The sequence below is a fragment of the Macrotis lagotis genome, chromosome 1, assembly GCF_037893015.1.
Source record: "Macrotis lagotis isolate mMagLag1 chromosome 1, bilby.v1.9.chrom.fasta, whole genome shotgun sequence".
Lineage (NCBI taxonomy): Eukaryota > Metazoa > Chordata > Mammalia > Peramelemorphia > Peramelidae > Macrotis > Macrotis lagotis.
The window spans coordinates 916,344,955-916,357,825 of NC_133658.1; the positions used below are offsets into that span (position 1 = coordinate 916,344,955).

The 12,871-nt window shown below is 53.6% G+C and overlaps 1 protein-coding gene across 1 annotated transcript; it reads left to right on the forward strand.

Annotated features, from left to right (window-relative positions):
- The first annotated feature begins 6,875 nt into the window (after positions 1-6,875).
- CACNG8 (calcium voltage-gated channel auxiliary subunit gamma 8) lies at positions 6,876-11,178 on the forward strand. Its single transcript, XM_074192858.1, has 4 exons — positions 6,876-7,096; positions 9,086-9,169; positions 9,542-9,682; positions 10,448-11,178. The coding sequence occupies exons 1-4, from the start codon at positions 6,916-6,918 to the stop codon at positions 11,176-11,178; spliced, it is 1,137 nt and encodes a 378-aa protein (XP_074048959.1). The 5' UTR covers positions 6,876-6,915.
- The last annotated feature ends 1,693 nt before the right edge of the window (positions 11,179-12,871 follow it).

Sequence of the window (12,871 nt, forward strand, 5' to 3'; positions counted from 1 at the left end):
CCCTCTGTTCCTTTCCTCCATCTGCCTGCTGGGAGGGATCAGGTTGCTAACCTTGACCTTTTCTCCTGGGCTATCCCCTTCCCCATCTTCTCCCATCTCCCTATTTCCTTTCCCATCTTTCCCACCCCAGGTCTGTCTCCCCCTTATGTTACTCGGAATCTTTTTGTCTCTGTTCGTCTCTTTTTTTGTTCCTTCTTTTCCACACCAGAAGCCCCCCCTGGGATGGGGAGAGAAGGAGGCGGATAGGCTGACCCTGATGCCTGGGTCTCCACCCTCCTTGCTCCTCTCCCCCAAGGCAGGGGCAGTAGCGGGGCCTGATGGCCCCCCAAACCTCCGAGTCTTCCACCTCTGCCTCCTCTGCACCTCCATCCCTCCCCCCTGCAAAAACTCCAGACTTCAGACCCTCCTAAAGGGTCTGCTTTCTGGGGGACAGCTTGGGCAGGTGGGAGCCCCTAGAGGAGGCAAAATAATGTACAATGAACCAGATGGTTCCCCCAGTGGTTGGGGGCCAGGGCTTTTAGTCTGCATCTTTGGGGGGAGGGAGGGAGGGAAAGCAGGGGCAGGGCATCAGTTAACCCGTCATTATGCTGCGGGTTTTTAATGAGGCTTGGGGGGAGGGGGCCCAAGTGGGTCAGGGAAGGGGGGAGGGGGCTCTGTTACTTACTATGTATCATATGTAAATACCAACAGAAACTTCAATAAACTCTATTTCAAACACTTGATATTTCCATTGAGGCAGGGGGGAGGGGCATGGAGGAATCTACCTCCCGGGGTTGGGGAAAATGCTGACTCTCCTCTCTGAACCTCAGTTTCCCCTCTGTAAAGAAGGGATTGGGAGACATGTAAAGTGCTTTGGATTGATGGGAACATCTGTGGACTCAGGGCCAAAGACCTGGATTAACCCTTTCTGTTTGGCCTTTTATCAAATGAATGACCTTGAGCAAGTCCTTCCCCCTCTCGGAGGCTTTCCAAAAAAAAAGCAGAATGCTTGGGTCAGACTTGACCATTTCTCCTTTCTTCCTTGACCTTGGGAATTCTTTTATTCAATGACCTGCTTTGTACCTCCTTCTTTTTTTTTCCTTCCCCCTTTTGAGTCTTAGATGAGGAATACCTATAAAATAAGATTTTGGGGCCACCTGGGTGTCAAAGTGGATAGAGCCCCCTGAAGTCCAGGGACCTGCGTTCAAAATCCAGCCTCAGACACATGATACTTCCTAGCTGTGTGACTTTGGGCAAGTCACTTAGCTCTCTTACCTCACAAAGATAAAACCAAACAAATAACAACTAAAACAAAATGAGAGAAAGGGACTTGTGGGTCTAGCTCCCTTCTTGCACTGGGGTTCTGTGGGTAATTCCTAGCTGGAGGATTTACTTCTCCCTTGTAAGCTCCTTGAAAGCAGGAGCTGTCTTTTTGTATTCCTGAAGCTCAGTCCAGTTCCTGGTACATAACAGAACTTAATCAATGTTTAGGGAAGCTAGGTAGTGCGATGGATAGAATACCAGGTCTGGAGTGAGGACGATCTGAGTTTAAATTCAGTCTCAGACACTTTTCCTAGCTGTGTGTTCCTGGGCACTTAACCCCTGTTTGCCTCAGTTCCTCATCTGTAAAATGGGGACACACTGGAGGAGGAAATGGCAAACCACTCTAGCATCTTTGTCAAGAAAACCTTATGGACAAAATCCATGTCACATAGAGTTGGACACACTGAACAATAATCAATATTATTTATTGTTTATTGAGTGACTGGGCCTCAGTTTCCCCCTCTGAAAAAGTAAAGATTTGGACTTCATCATTTCCAAAGTCCTTCAAATCTAATGACCACTCTACTCTGGTCTTTAGGTGCCACTCCACTTCTGATGCTCTGTGATTACAGACCGCCCCCCCCCCCCGCCCCGCAATGATTTCATTCCTTCTACTCTTTTGCCCCCATTTCCTCCTCTGGAGAAGGAAAGGACTAGACAGAGTGTCCACCAAGCTTCCTAGTTCTCACATCCTGTAACTGTGCTGCTTCGAAGTCCCATTGCTCCGCCCACCTCCCAATAGACCCTCCCTCAGGGGGAGCACGGGGAGGGGGGTGGTGGCAGTATGTTTTGGAACTTGAGGGGCCAGAGGGGGGTCCCAGAGTTCCTGTCAGCCATAGGGTTCTTCAGAGAGGCCTGTTTCCCCTGAAGTAAAGAATGATAATAGCAAACTGAGCTAAAGCTTGGTCACTTTAAGAGCGGCACACCTCCTTCCTCCATCACCCTCCTGTTTTCTTCCCTCTTTCCTGCTCTAAGTCTGGGGGTCCTTCATTGACTGGGGAAGGATGCCCCCCAATCCATTCGCTACTGGATTGCAAGAGGATGAAGAGAGGGTTTGGAGTAGAGGCTGGGGGAGGGTAGAGGGAAAGGTAAAGGGGGGGGTCCTCCTTTTAAAGGGCCCCCACTCTGCTTCCGGTTGAGGCCTGAATCCCGTTGCCATGGGGACAGAAGGAGGTGGAGGAAGGGAGGGAGGGATGCTGTTACAGGGGAAGATGGAGATGGGGGAGGGGGGCCTTGTGCCCCCATTCCCCCCCCTCTGGTGACCTTGGCCACCTCCTCATGGGGAGACCCAAGAAACTGACCCCCTCCTACTTTAGGCAGCTGCAGCTGCAGCCCCCTTCCTGTCTCTGTCTCCCCCCCTCCCTTTCCCTGTCTCTCATGTCTCTCGCTTCCTGTCTCCTCATTTCTCCCTTCCTCAATCTCTCCCCATCTGCCTGCTGCCTTCCTATCTCTGTCACTCTACCATCTCTTCATCTCTCTCTCTCTCTCCTATCACTCCACTGCCTCTCTCCTTCTCTCACCTTTTTTTCCTCACACATACTCTCATTTCTCTTGTTTTCTGTTTCTCTTTGAATCTCTTCCTCTCTCCATCTCTTTACCTCTCTGTTTCATTCATCCCCCCCCCCCCCACCTCTCGCCCTCCCCCTCAGTCTTCCTAACTCTGGTCTCCCTCCCTTCTTGTCACCGTCAGTCTGCCCCTCTCTCTGAGTCTCCCTCAGTGCCTTTGCCTTCCCTGGAGTCAGACTTTGCCCCCTTCCCCCATCCCCAAATCCTCCCCCTCCCCCATCCCTGCTTCCCTCCCCCTCCCTCCTTTGCTCCCTCCCTCATTCCCTCCCTCCCTCCCCTTCTCCAGCTCTTCCCATCACCCAGTGGCAGCAGAACAGAATTCTCTCCTCCCCCGGTTCTCGGGCCGGATCAGCCAGGCCCCCTCATCCCCTGGCCCCCAATCCCAGACGATTTGGTCCCTGGGGTACCCTCTTCAGCAGCTCCCGATCCCAGGCACCTGGATCCCTAAGCTGCCCAGCTCCCCCTTCCTCCGGCACTTAAGCTCAGCGGCCGGGGTTCCCTGGTTCCCCCTTCCCCCTTCCCCCTTCCCCCATTCCGGAGGTTCAGCTCTTCAGACTCCTGCATTCCCTAGTCCTCCACTTTTCTGAACCCCAGCCCCCCAAAACCTGGTTCTCCTGACCACCTGGTTCATTGACCCCCAACTCCCGAGGCTCAGCCCCTTGGACAGCTGGCTCTCCCAGCCCCCAATTCTGAACACCTGGGTCCCCTCCCCACCTGCCTCCCCATCCTCCAGCCCAGGAGCTCAGCTTCTCAGACAACCGGGTCCTCCAACACTCTGCTCTCAGGCTCCCCATCCCAGCGAGTCAACCCCCAGACACCTGGATTCTCAGCCCCCAAACCCTGCGACTCAGCTCCCCGGACACCTGGGTCCTTTGGACAACTGAGCTAGAGGGCTCCCTTCCTGTACCCATCGGCCAATCTCAGCGGAGGCCTGACAACTAAGGAGCTCCAGGTGAGGAGGGATCATTGTCCAGGAGGGAGGGGCTGGGGGGACAGGGCCCCCGACCCGGCCAAGACTCTTCCTCCCGGCTCAGGCCCGGTGGATGGAAAGGGGGCAGGGGAGAGACTCTGGGGGGCCCCCTCCTGAAAAACCTGGACTACAAAGGGTATGTGTGTGTGGGGGGGGGGACGCCCCAGGGTCTGCCTGGAGGCAGATCGGAGGGACTGGTGTGTGGGAGGGAATGGGATGGGGGAGGAGAGGAGGCCTCTTAAAGGTCCTGTTGCCATGGCGACCACCTCCCCTACATCCGGCCCCCCCTTTAGCTAATGAGAGGAATGGGGGAGAAACTGAGGCAGCAGCCAAGGTTACTGTGCCCGAGAATCTAGGCATTCTAGTTCTGAGGGAGACCTGGGGGGGCAAGGATTCTATGACTGGGGGTTGCTGGGGGGGGGGGAGGAGGAGAAGAAGTAACAGAAGGTGGGAATGAAGTGACAATGCCAGCTGAGTAGAAGCTCATGTCCGTGAAGGAAGTTCTTTGGGGGGGAATGAAGGGGGGGGTTGTCTCTGTTTCTAAATCTCCTTATCCTCCGTGTCTGTCAGGGTTCTGAGCTGTGGGGGTTGTGAGCAACAAGGGAGAGAGAGGGGTAGAAAGATTTCTTTTTTTTTTCCTTCTCTGTACCTCAGTTTCCTCTCTCTCTCTCTGTAAAATAAGTCTGGTCTAAAATTTTTAAAGGTTTCTTCATTTTCTACTAAGCTATGAATTTAAGATTCTACAAAATTCTAGGGGACTGTTGAAGTCAGGCTAAGGGGGAGGAGGAGGATAAGGTCAGGGGGTGCTTTGAAAAAGAAGGCAAAGAGTAGGTGGGGACAGAAGGTGAGTGGTCACTGAGAAAGGACTCTAGGAATGGAGGAGGGAATTTTTTCATCATGGGGTCCCTGTTCTGCTGTCTCTCTAAGATCCCCCACTCTATCTCTCTGGGGAATGGAGAGATTAGGATGAGAAATTTGGGGTCTCAGTAGATAGGGGTGATGGGGATACAGTTTCAGGAGGACAAAGGGTGAGGGGAACCAGGAATTATGTGAGATGAAGGCTAACTTGGAGGGGCATGGCTATTGATATAGGGCCTGGGGGACCTGGGAGATGTTTTAAGGAGATCTCTTCTTTCTAATCCTTGTTCTTTTCCTGTTCTCAGGGGCACTGAGCTGGGAGGATTGGGGACTGGTAAGGGGGAGAGGAGACAATCTGAGTTCTTTGTGAGCGCTTATTTTTTCCTCCAGTGAAATGAAGTGGTTAGACTCTAATCTCCAAGGTTCCTTTTGGCTTGAAAATTTAGGATTCTATGAGATTGAGGTTGGGAAGGGATCAACAGTCAGGAACTGTGGTATTCAAGGTCAAGATGGGGCAAGGGTTACTATGGAAGGAGATGTAATTGAAGGTGGGTATGAGAGAACATATCAAAAGTAATCCATGGACACTGGAGACTTCAGAGGGAGTGCTTTGGGTAAGGGGGTCCCATAATGGTTTTTTTCCTGTTTCCCCAAGCTCTGAGTTGAGAAGTTTGAGGATGTCTGAGGGAGAAATTTGAGCCTCTCATATTTTCTAAGCCCCAGGTAATATTTCTGTTGTGACCAAGATATGCTCTACAATAATTTTAAATTGGGGTAGGTAGTCTAGGTCGCAGAACCATAGATTTAGATCCAGAAAAAGACTTGAGAGGCTGTCTTCTGGTTCAAGCCCCTCATTTGACTGATGAGGAGACTAAGGGACAGGAAGGTGACATCATTTGCCTAGGGTCAGAAAGGCTAGTATCTGAGTCCAGATCTTTCTTTCTCTAAGGATCCTGTGGGCAGAGGGGGATGTAATAAAAACTGGGTACATGAGGGTAAATCAGGGGGACAGTACAACAGTCAGGGAGTCAAGGACACAGGTTCGAATTCTGCCTTAGACCCTGTTCTAGTCACTTAACCACTTTCAACCTCAGTTTCCTCATCTATAAAATGGGGGTAACAATAATAACATTTCCCTGACAGGGATTGTTATGAGGATCAAATGAGATAATATAGGTATATTGCTGTTTATTTTTGGAAGTATTCAGGGGAGGAATCTTTGGGGGACTGAGGTCCTGCTTCTCCCCCACCCCCATCCTTCTTCTTCTTCTCTTTTCCTCCTGGATAACCAGGATGAAAGAAAAGAATTTAAGTCCTTTTCCCTCTCTGAATCTGTTTCCCCATCTGTGAAATGGAGGAATTGAATGGGAAGATTTCAAGTCTACCTTCTAAACACCTAAATCCTGTGTAATTGGGGATGTTGGCATGAAGTCAAAAGGCCAAACTCTGGAGTCTGTGTGGGTTACCAGGCTATAATCAGTCAACATGCATTTATTAAGCCCTTACTGTGTGCCTTTAAGGAGGTGGCATTCTATGAGGGGGTTATCCTGCGTGCTCAGATGATAGAGCAATATAAATACAAAATGAATGCAAAGTGATTTGGGGGAAGCTTCACCATTGGAGAAATCAGAAAAGGACTGGAGGGAGGAGGAATTTGAAGGGGGCTAGGGGTTTTAAAAAGTGAGGTGGCAGATACAGGTCCCAGCCATTGCAAAGGCTTAGAGATGGGAGATGTCCTTTATGGGGAACAATGAATATTTGGGTTTGGCTGTGGAACTTCGAGTTTATGATGAAGATTAAGAAGTAGGAAGCCAGATTGGAAAGATTGCTGGGATCCCATTTCTGGGTCTGGGGTCTGAGGAAGCTGGAGGAAGAAGGATTTGGGGAAAGTAGGGAAGAGGCTCTAATCCCTGTCCTCCTGTCTATCTCTGTAGCCACTGACCATGGCAGCCCGCTGACCCCAGGGCTCAACTACCCGCCACTGCCTCCTTGCTGCTTGGCACCAGCCCCCCCGGGGTGTCCCGTCTGCCTGAGCCTGCCCGCCCCCAGCCGCAGGCACGGCCCCTCCCCCGCTGCCCCGGTGGTGGCCGGCGGCCCCCCGGCTGCCAGCCTTCAGACTGGAGTCCCTGAAGCGTTGGACAGAAGCTCGGGGCCTGTGGTGTGAGAAGGGTGTCCAAGTTCTGTTGACCACGGTTGGCGCCTTTGCTGCCTTTGGCCTCATGACCATCGCTATCAGCACCGATTACTGGCTCTACACCAGGGCCTTCATCTGCAACACCACCAACCTGACCGCCTCTGCCTCCGAGGACCCCCCCGCTCGAGGGCCTGGCGGGGCCACAGAGAAGAGGGACCCTGGGGGGCTGACCCACTCAGGCCTCTGGAGGATCTGCTGTCTTGAAGGTACAGCGGCCTCGGCTGCTGCCGATGTTGGCAGCTCCTCCTCTGGAACCTCACCTTTCCCCTCCAGGAAATGGGAGGACAGAAGCCTCAGGATGTCCTGGCTTTCTTCTACTTCTGATCTTTGATTCTGAGAACTCTTTCTCTGCCCTCTTCTTTCTCTTTTCCTCAGGTCTCCCCACACTCTTATTTCCACCCTTCTGGAGGGGGAGAAGTGTTGGTTTGGACTTAATGATGTCAGAGCTTGCCAGGCCTGCTCCAACCCTCTGAAATATTCTGGTGCACTTTGTCATCTGAGGGAATATGCATTTATAGAGCACCTTCTGTGTACTAAGAGATTTTTCTAATCATCTCATTTGATCCTCATGAGAAAGCTTTGAGGCAGGAGCTACTACTCTCATTTTACAGTTGAGGAAACTGAGGCAGACAGTATCAACTTACACAGAGTCACACACCTAGGAAGTGTCTGAGGCTGGATTTGAACTCAGATTTTCCCAACTCTAAGCTTCTTGCTCTAGTCACTAAGCCCTTCTCTCCTCTCCTCCTTTCCATCCTCAGTTTCTGCATCTATAAAAATGGGAGTTTAGATTCATGCTGGTTATGAGCATCTTCCAACTTTGGCTTTGTGTGGATCCATATGTTACCCCTCTCACTTCTTTTTCTCCTATGTCCCATTTCTCCTTTCATAAAATAGGGTAGACTTGGGTGGGTCTCAATATTTAAGGGTTCTCCTCTTCAGCTCTCTAAAGCTCTGAGTTCTTTGAAAGCAGGGAATTTCCTCCTGCACAATGAGTGGCACACAGTAGTCATTTAATAAAAGCTCATTAATTGAGTGACTATTCATGTCCTCTTTCCTGCTCCTCTCCTTATTCCATCCCAGATTTCCCACTTGTAAAATGGTGAAGAGGTGGGGGTCCATTCCTAGGATAGGTTCTTGGGGATCTTGGACCTCTTCCTTCCAAGGCAAGTCAAAAAAGAGCAAGTATTTAAATGCCTACTATGTGCCAGACAGGACGCTAAGCATGTGGGGTGGAGTGAGGATGCACAAAGCTCTCCAGGAGCTCACAGATTTGCATTACTATTCTCTCCCTTCTCTTCTTTCTGGGCTTCAGACCCCTCTTGAAGTGGGGTCTACCTAATGGGGTTGGTATTCTAGAGGCTGTTCCCTTCTGTTTTTCTCTCCCCATTTCTCCCTTGCTCTCCGCCTCTGTCTCTAAATTTCTCTCTCTCTCTCTCTCTCTCTCTCTCCCCCTTGCTCTTTACCTCTCTGTCTTGTCTCTGTGCATCTATCTCTTTTTCTCTGTCTCTCATCTTTTGTCCTCTTCCTTCTATCTCACTGCCCCTTTTCATCCATCCTCCTTGCATATTTTATCTGTTGTTGAACTTCGGTTCAGAACTCCTCCCTGCTCCCCTCAATCCCCACTGCTACTTTACAGGGGTAAAATTGGAGACCAAGGGAGGGAAAGGCCTTGTTTAAAATCATACAGGATGGTGGGCTCCTAAATCCTCATCTAGGCTATTCCCATTTCCTTTCAGAGAGAGAGAGAGAGAGAGAGAGAGAGAGAGAGAGAGAGAGAGAGAGAGAGAGAGAGAATGAGAGTTTAGTCCCCCTAGACCTTTGGAGAGTCCACACTGGGAGTCTCAAATTTAATGAAGGAAACAGAGTGGGAAATCTTGGGCAAATTCTTGCCCTTCAGTGCAATGGTGGGGTCTCCTCCAACTTTGGTTTTCAAGGAGAGCAGGATGTGAACACCTCTGGGGTAACTGCCTCCCCTCTGCTCGTGCATGCTCCCACATTTCTCCTTCCTCTGCTTCTGGGCAAGCTTCCTACCAGACCAGGGAAAGAGGATGGTCAGTGGCTCCCCTTTGCAAAGGGCCAGAACTAACTTCTCCACCCTAGGAAAGGAGAAGGAAGAGGGAGCAGTGCCAATGGGGGGCCCTGTCACAGAAGTGGACCTCCCCATCACTAATCTCCATCTTCCCCCTCCCCAGGGCTGAAGAGGGGTGTCTGTGTGAAGATAAATCATTTCCCAGAAGACACAGACTACGACCATGACAGTGCAGAGTACCTACTCCGTAAGTGGGGGCTGGGAATTGGGGGTGGGACTTGCCTCCCCAACCCAGAGGGTGGAGCCCAGATGCCCATCTTTGGAGCCCATTGGCTGAGATCTGGTTTTTGATTGGCTGGGAAGACTCTTCCACTGGAACAGAGCTCAGGGAGAATCTGAATATTCTCATCAGCCAGCCTTGGAATCTAGAATTGGGATTGGTTCCTCTCCCTGCGAGGTCCAGGACTCCCAGGTGGCACTTCGCTCTGATTGGCTCCTTCTTATCCAGACTTGATCACGAATCTAAAAAGTTGGTCCGGGGCCTAGGGAGCAGGAAAGTGGGGAGACGGGGAGGGAAGAGGGGAGGGCTGCGGGTGACCTCGGCCTGGTCCTCTGCTAGGTGTGGTCCGAGCATCCAGTATCTTCCCCATTCTCAGCGCCATCCTTCTGCTGCTGGGGGGCGTGTGTGTGGCTGCCTCTCGAGTCTACAAGTCCAAAAGGAACATCATCCTGGGAGCTGGCATCCTGTTTGTAGCCGCTGGTGAGGGCTGAAAGAAGGGGGAAGGGAGGTGAACCCTGGAAGACCGAAAGGGGGGGGACCTAGAATTTCCAAATGAGGGTACTTGGCCCCCTGCCCCATTTCTCAGAGGGCAGGTCCTCATTCAAGGTCATATCTAGGTCAAGGGCAGAATTGGGAGCTCAGAAGGCAGAGAAGAGTCCTGGAGGGGAGAGCTTCAAAAAAAGGCGGGGGGGGAAGGAGGGTGATAGGGAGGCTGGCCTCCTTGGGGGGCGTCAGGACAAGGTGGGAGGAGTTGGGGATGCATCAGTAGGGATCGGGATAGAGGCAGGAATTTAACGGGAAAGGAGAGAGGGAGAGCTGAGGATGGGCAAGAATTTAGGGAGAAGGAGAGGAGCTTGGAAGAGGAGGCTGGGGCTTGACAGAGGAACCTGGGGAAGGGGAGGCTCTTAGGAAAAAGGGGAGAAACTAGACTCAAGGGGAGGGAGGAGCTTGACTGAGGAAGGCGGGGCTTAGAAGAAATGGGGAGAGACTTGGAAAAAGTGGAAGGGCGGGGCTTCGGAAAGAAGGGGGAAAGGCTTAGGGGAGAAGGGGCGAGGCCGGGCGAAGTCGGGGGCAGGCCAAGGGGAGGGGTTTAGACGAGGGGCGGAGCCGGGGCGCCCGGCGGACCCGCCACGACGCCGTCGAGGCTCCCTCCGGCTGACGGTGGCGCCCCCTCCCCGCCCCCGTGTTGTCTCTCCCGGCCCGTCCCGTCCGTGGGTCCGTCCGTCGGTGGGTCCGGCCCAGCAGGCCTCAGCAACATCATCGGCGTGATCGTGTACATCTCGGCGAACGCGGGCGAGCCGGGCCCCAAGCGCGACGACGAGAAGAAGAGCCACTACTCGTACGGCTGGTCCTTCTACTTCGGGGGGCTCTCGTTCATCCTGGCCGAGATGATCGGGGTGCTGGCCGTGAACATTTACATCGAGCGCAACCGCGAGGCGCACTGCCAGTCGCGGGCCGACCTGCTGAAGCCCGGCGGGCGGGCGGGGGGCGGCGGCGGCGGCGGCGGCGGGGGTCCCCCCTCGGCCATCCTCCGGCTGCCCAGCTACCGCTTCCGCTACCGCCGCCGCTCGCGCTCCAGCTCCCGCTCCAGCGAGCCCTCGCCCTCCCGGGACACGTCGCCCCAGGGCTTCCCCTCGACGGACATCTCCATGTACACGCTGAGCCGCGACCCGTCCAAAGGCAGCGTGGGCGGCGGGCTCGGGGGGCCGCCGGGGGGCGGCGGGGGCGCCGGGGGCGCCGGGGGCGCCGGGGCCGGGGCCGGGGCCGGGGGGTCCTACGGGACGGCTGAGCGGGAGCGCTCCGGCTCGGGCTTCCTGACGCTGCACAACGCCTTCCCCAAGGAGGCCGGCGGGGTGACGGTGACCGTGACCGGGCCGGCCTCCGCCCCCGGGGCCGCCGGGACCCTGAGCAAAGAGGCGGCAGCCAGCGGGGCGTCCAACACCAACACCCTCAACAGGAAAACCACGCCGGTGTAGGGCCGGGGCCGGCTGGGCTGGGGGGAGGGGGGTGGGGGCCCGCTGGCGGGCGAGCGAGCGAGCAGAGGAGCAAAGAGGCCACCGAGATGGGGAGGGGGCTGGCCGCCCGAGGCTCGGCCCCCCCCGTCGCTCCGTGGCCCAGCCTGGACGTGGGAGGCTGGGGATCCCGGCCCACCCACCCACCCACCGCGGCAGGGACACAATGGGATCCAAACTGGGGACGTTGGGGGGGGCGGGGAGGGGGGAAGGGGGGGCGGCGGTGGGGGGGCTGTAGTGGTTTTTGCAGTTTTCAAATCTGTATTTTTTTCTTGCTGTTTGCATGGGGGGGCGGGTTGGGGTGGGGGGGGTCTTATCTGGCCCAGCCCAGGGACCACAGGGGACCCCTGACAAACAGAAAGAGTGAAGGCTAGAGGGAGGCAGAGGGGAGTCCCGAGAGACAGAGAGAAGGGATTGGCAGGGAGAGACCCTGAGAGAAGGAAGAGGGGCCTGGGGAAATAGAGGCCTAGAGAGACACGATGCGGTTACATGTCCCCACAATGCCAAGCAAGTCTGTCCCAGAGGTGGAGGTACGGAAAGAGATGTTGAGACCGAGGACAGTGTGTGCAAGCCCCAAGGCTTAGTCTAACTTAACACGGGCCTATCGACTAACTGTGCAGGCAAGAGACACAGCTAAGGACTCACAGACAGAGATGCCAAGGGACAGAGAGACCAGAGGGGAGACAGGAAGACTGTCTAGAGACACGGAGACAAACTGGAAAGATAAAGCAGGGAGGCAGAGAAGCAGACGTTCGTGCTGAAGACCAAATTAATAGAAAAATAAGAAAACCCCCAAAAATGTGAAGTCAGGGACAAAAGGGACAGACATGTATGCATCTCTGGGTGTGTCACGTTACATCAGTGATACACACATCATCGGATACCGGGCACAGAGAGAGACATGAAGACACAGAGGTCTAGATTAGTCAACAGAGCCATATCTCTGGAGACAGAGGACAGGGTGTGGAATCCCCAAGGCTTAGCCTCAGACTCACAGTAGGAGCTTAATGGATGTTTATTGGGGAGGCTAGGTGGCTCAGTGGATAGAGCACCGGCCCTGGAGTCAGGAGGACCTGAGTTCAAATCCAGCTTCAGACACTTAATTACCTAGCTGTGTGGCCTTGGGCAAGTCACTTAACCCCCATTGCCTTGCAAAAAAAACCCCAAATAAATAAATGTGTATTGACTGGCTGTGCAGACAAGAGACACAGCTAAGGACTCATAGAAGGACCTCCGAGAGATGCCAAGGGACAGAGGGACCAGAGAGGAGATAGGAAGATGCTGAGTCTGTCTAGGAGACCGAAACCGATGTTCATAATAAAGATAAAATTAACGGAGAAATAATAAAACCCCCAAAGAGATGGGGACAGAAGAGATAAGTATTCATCTCTGTATGTAGACTCCATACACACACACACACACACACACACACACACACACACACACACACACACACACACAATGCATGTCATCAAATACGATAATCTAACCAGAGAGAGACATGAAGGCACAGAGATCTAGATCGATTATCTCTGAAGAGAGAGACAGTGAGTCAAGAGATAAGGGGACAAAAAGGGAGAAGGCGAGATACAGCTATGGAAGCTGGGAGGGAGAGACGGATGGATGGAGACCGGGAGGACCATCTGGATAGTGGACA

What these genes read in the sequence shown, in the direction of transcription:
- CACNG8 (XM_074192858.1), top strand. Translation starts at nt 6,916, where the DNA reads ATGACCATCGCTATCAGCACCGATTACTGGCTCTACACCAGGGCCTTC. An exon ending in CAGTGCAGAGTACCTACTCC is followed by an intron (nt 9,170 to 9,541) that starts GTAAGTGGGGGC and finishes GTCCTCTGCTAG; the next exon opens with GTGTGGTCCGAGCATCCAGT. An exon ending in CATCCTGTTTGTAGCCGCTG is followed by an intron (nt 9,683 to 10,447) that starts GTGAGGGCTGAA and finishes CCGGCCCAGCAG; the next exon opens with GCCTCAGCAACATCATCGGC.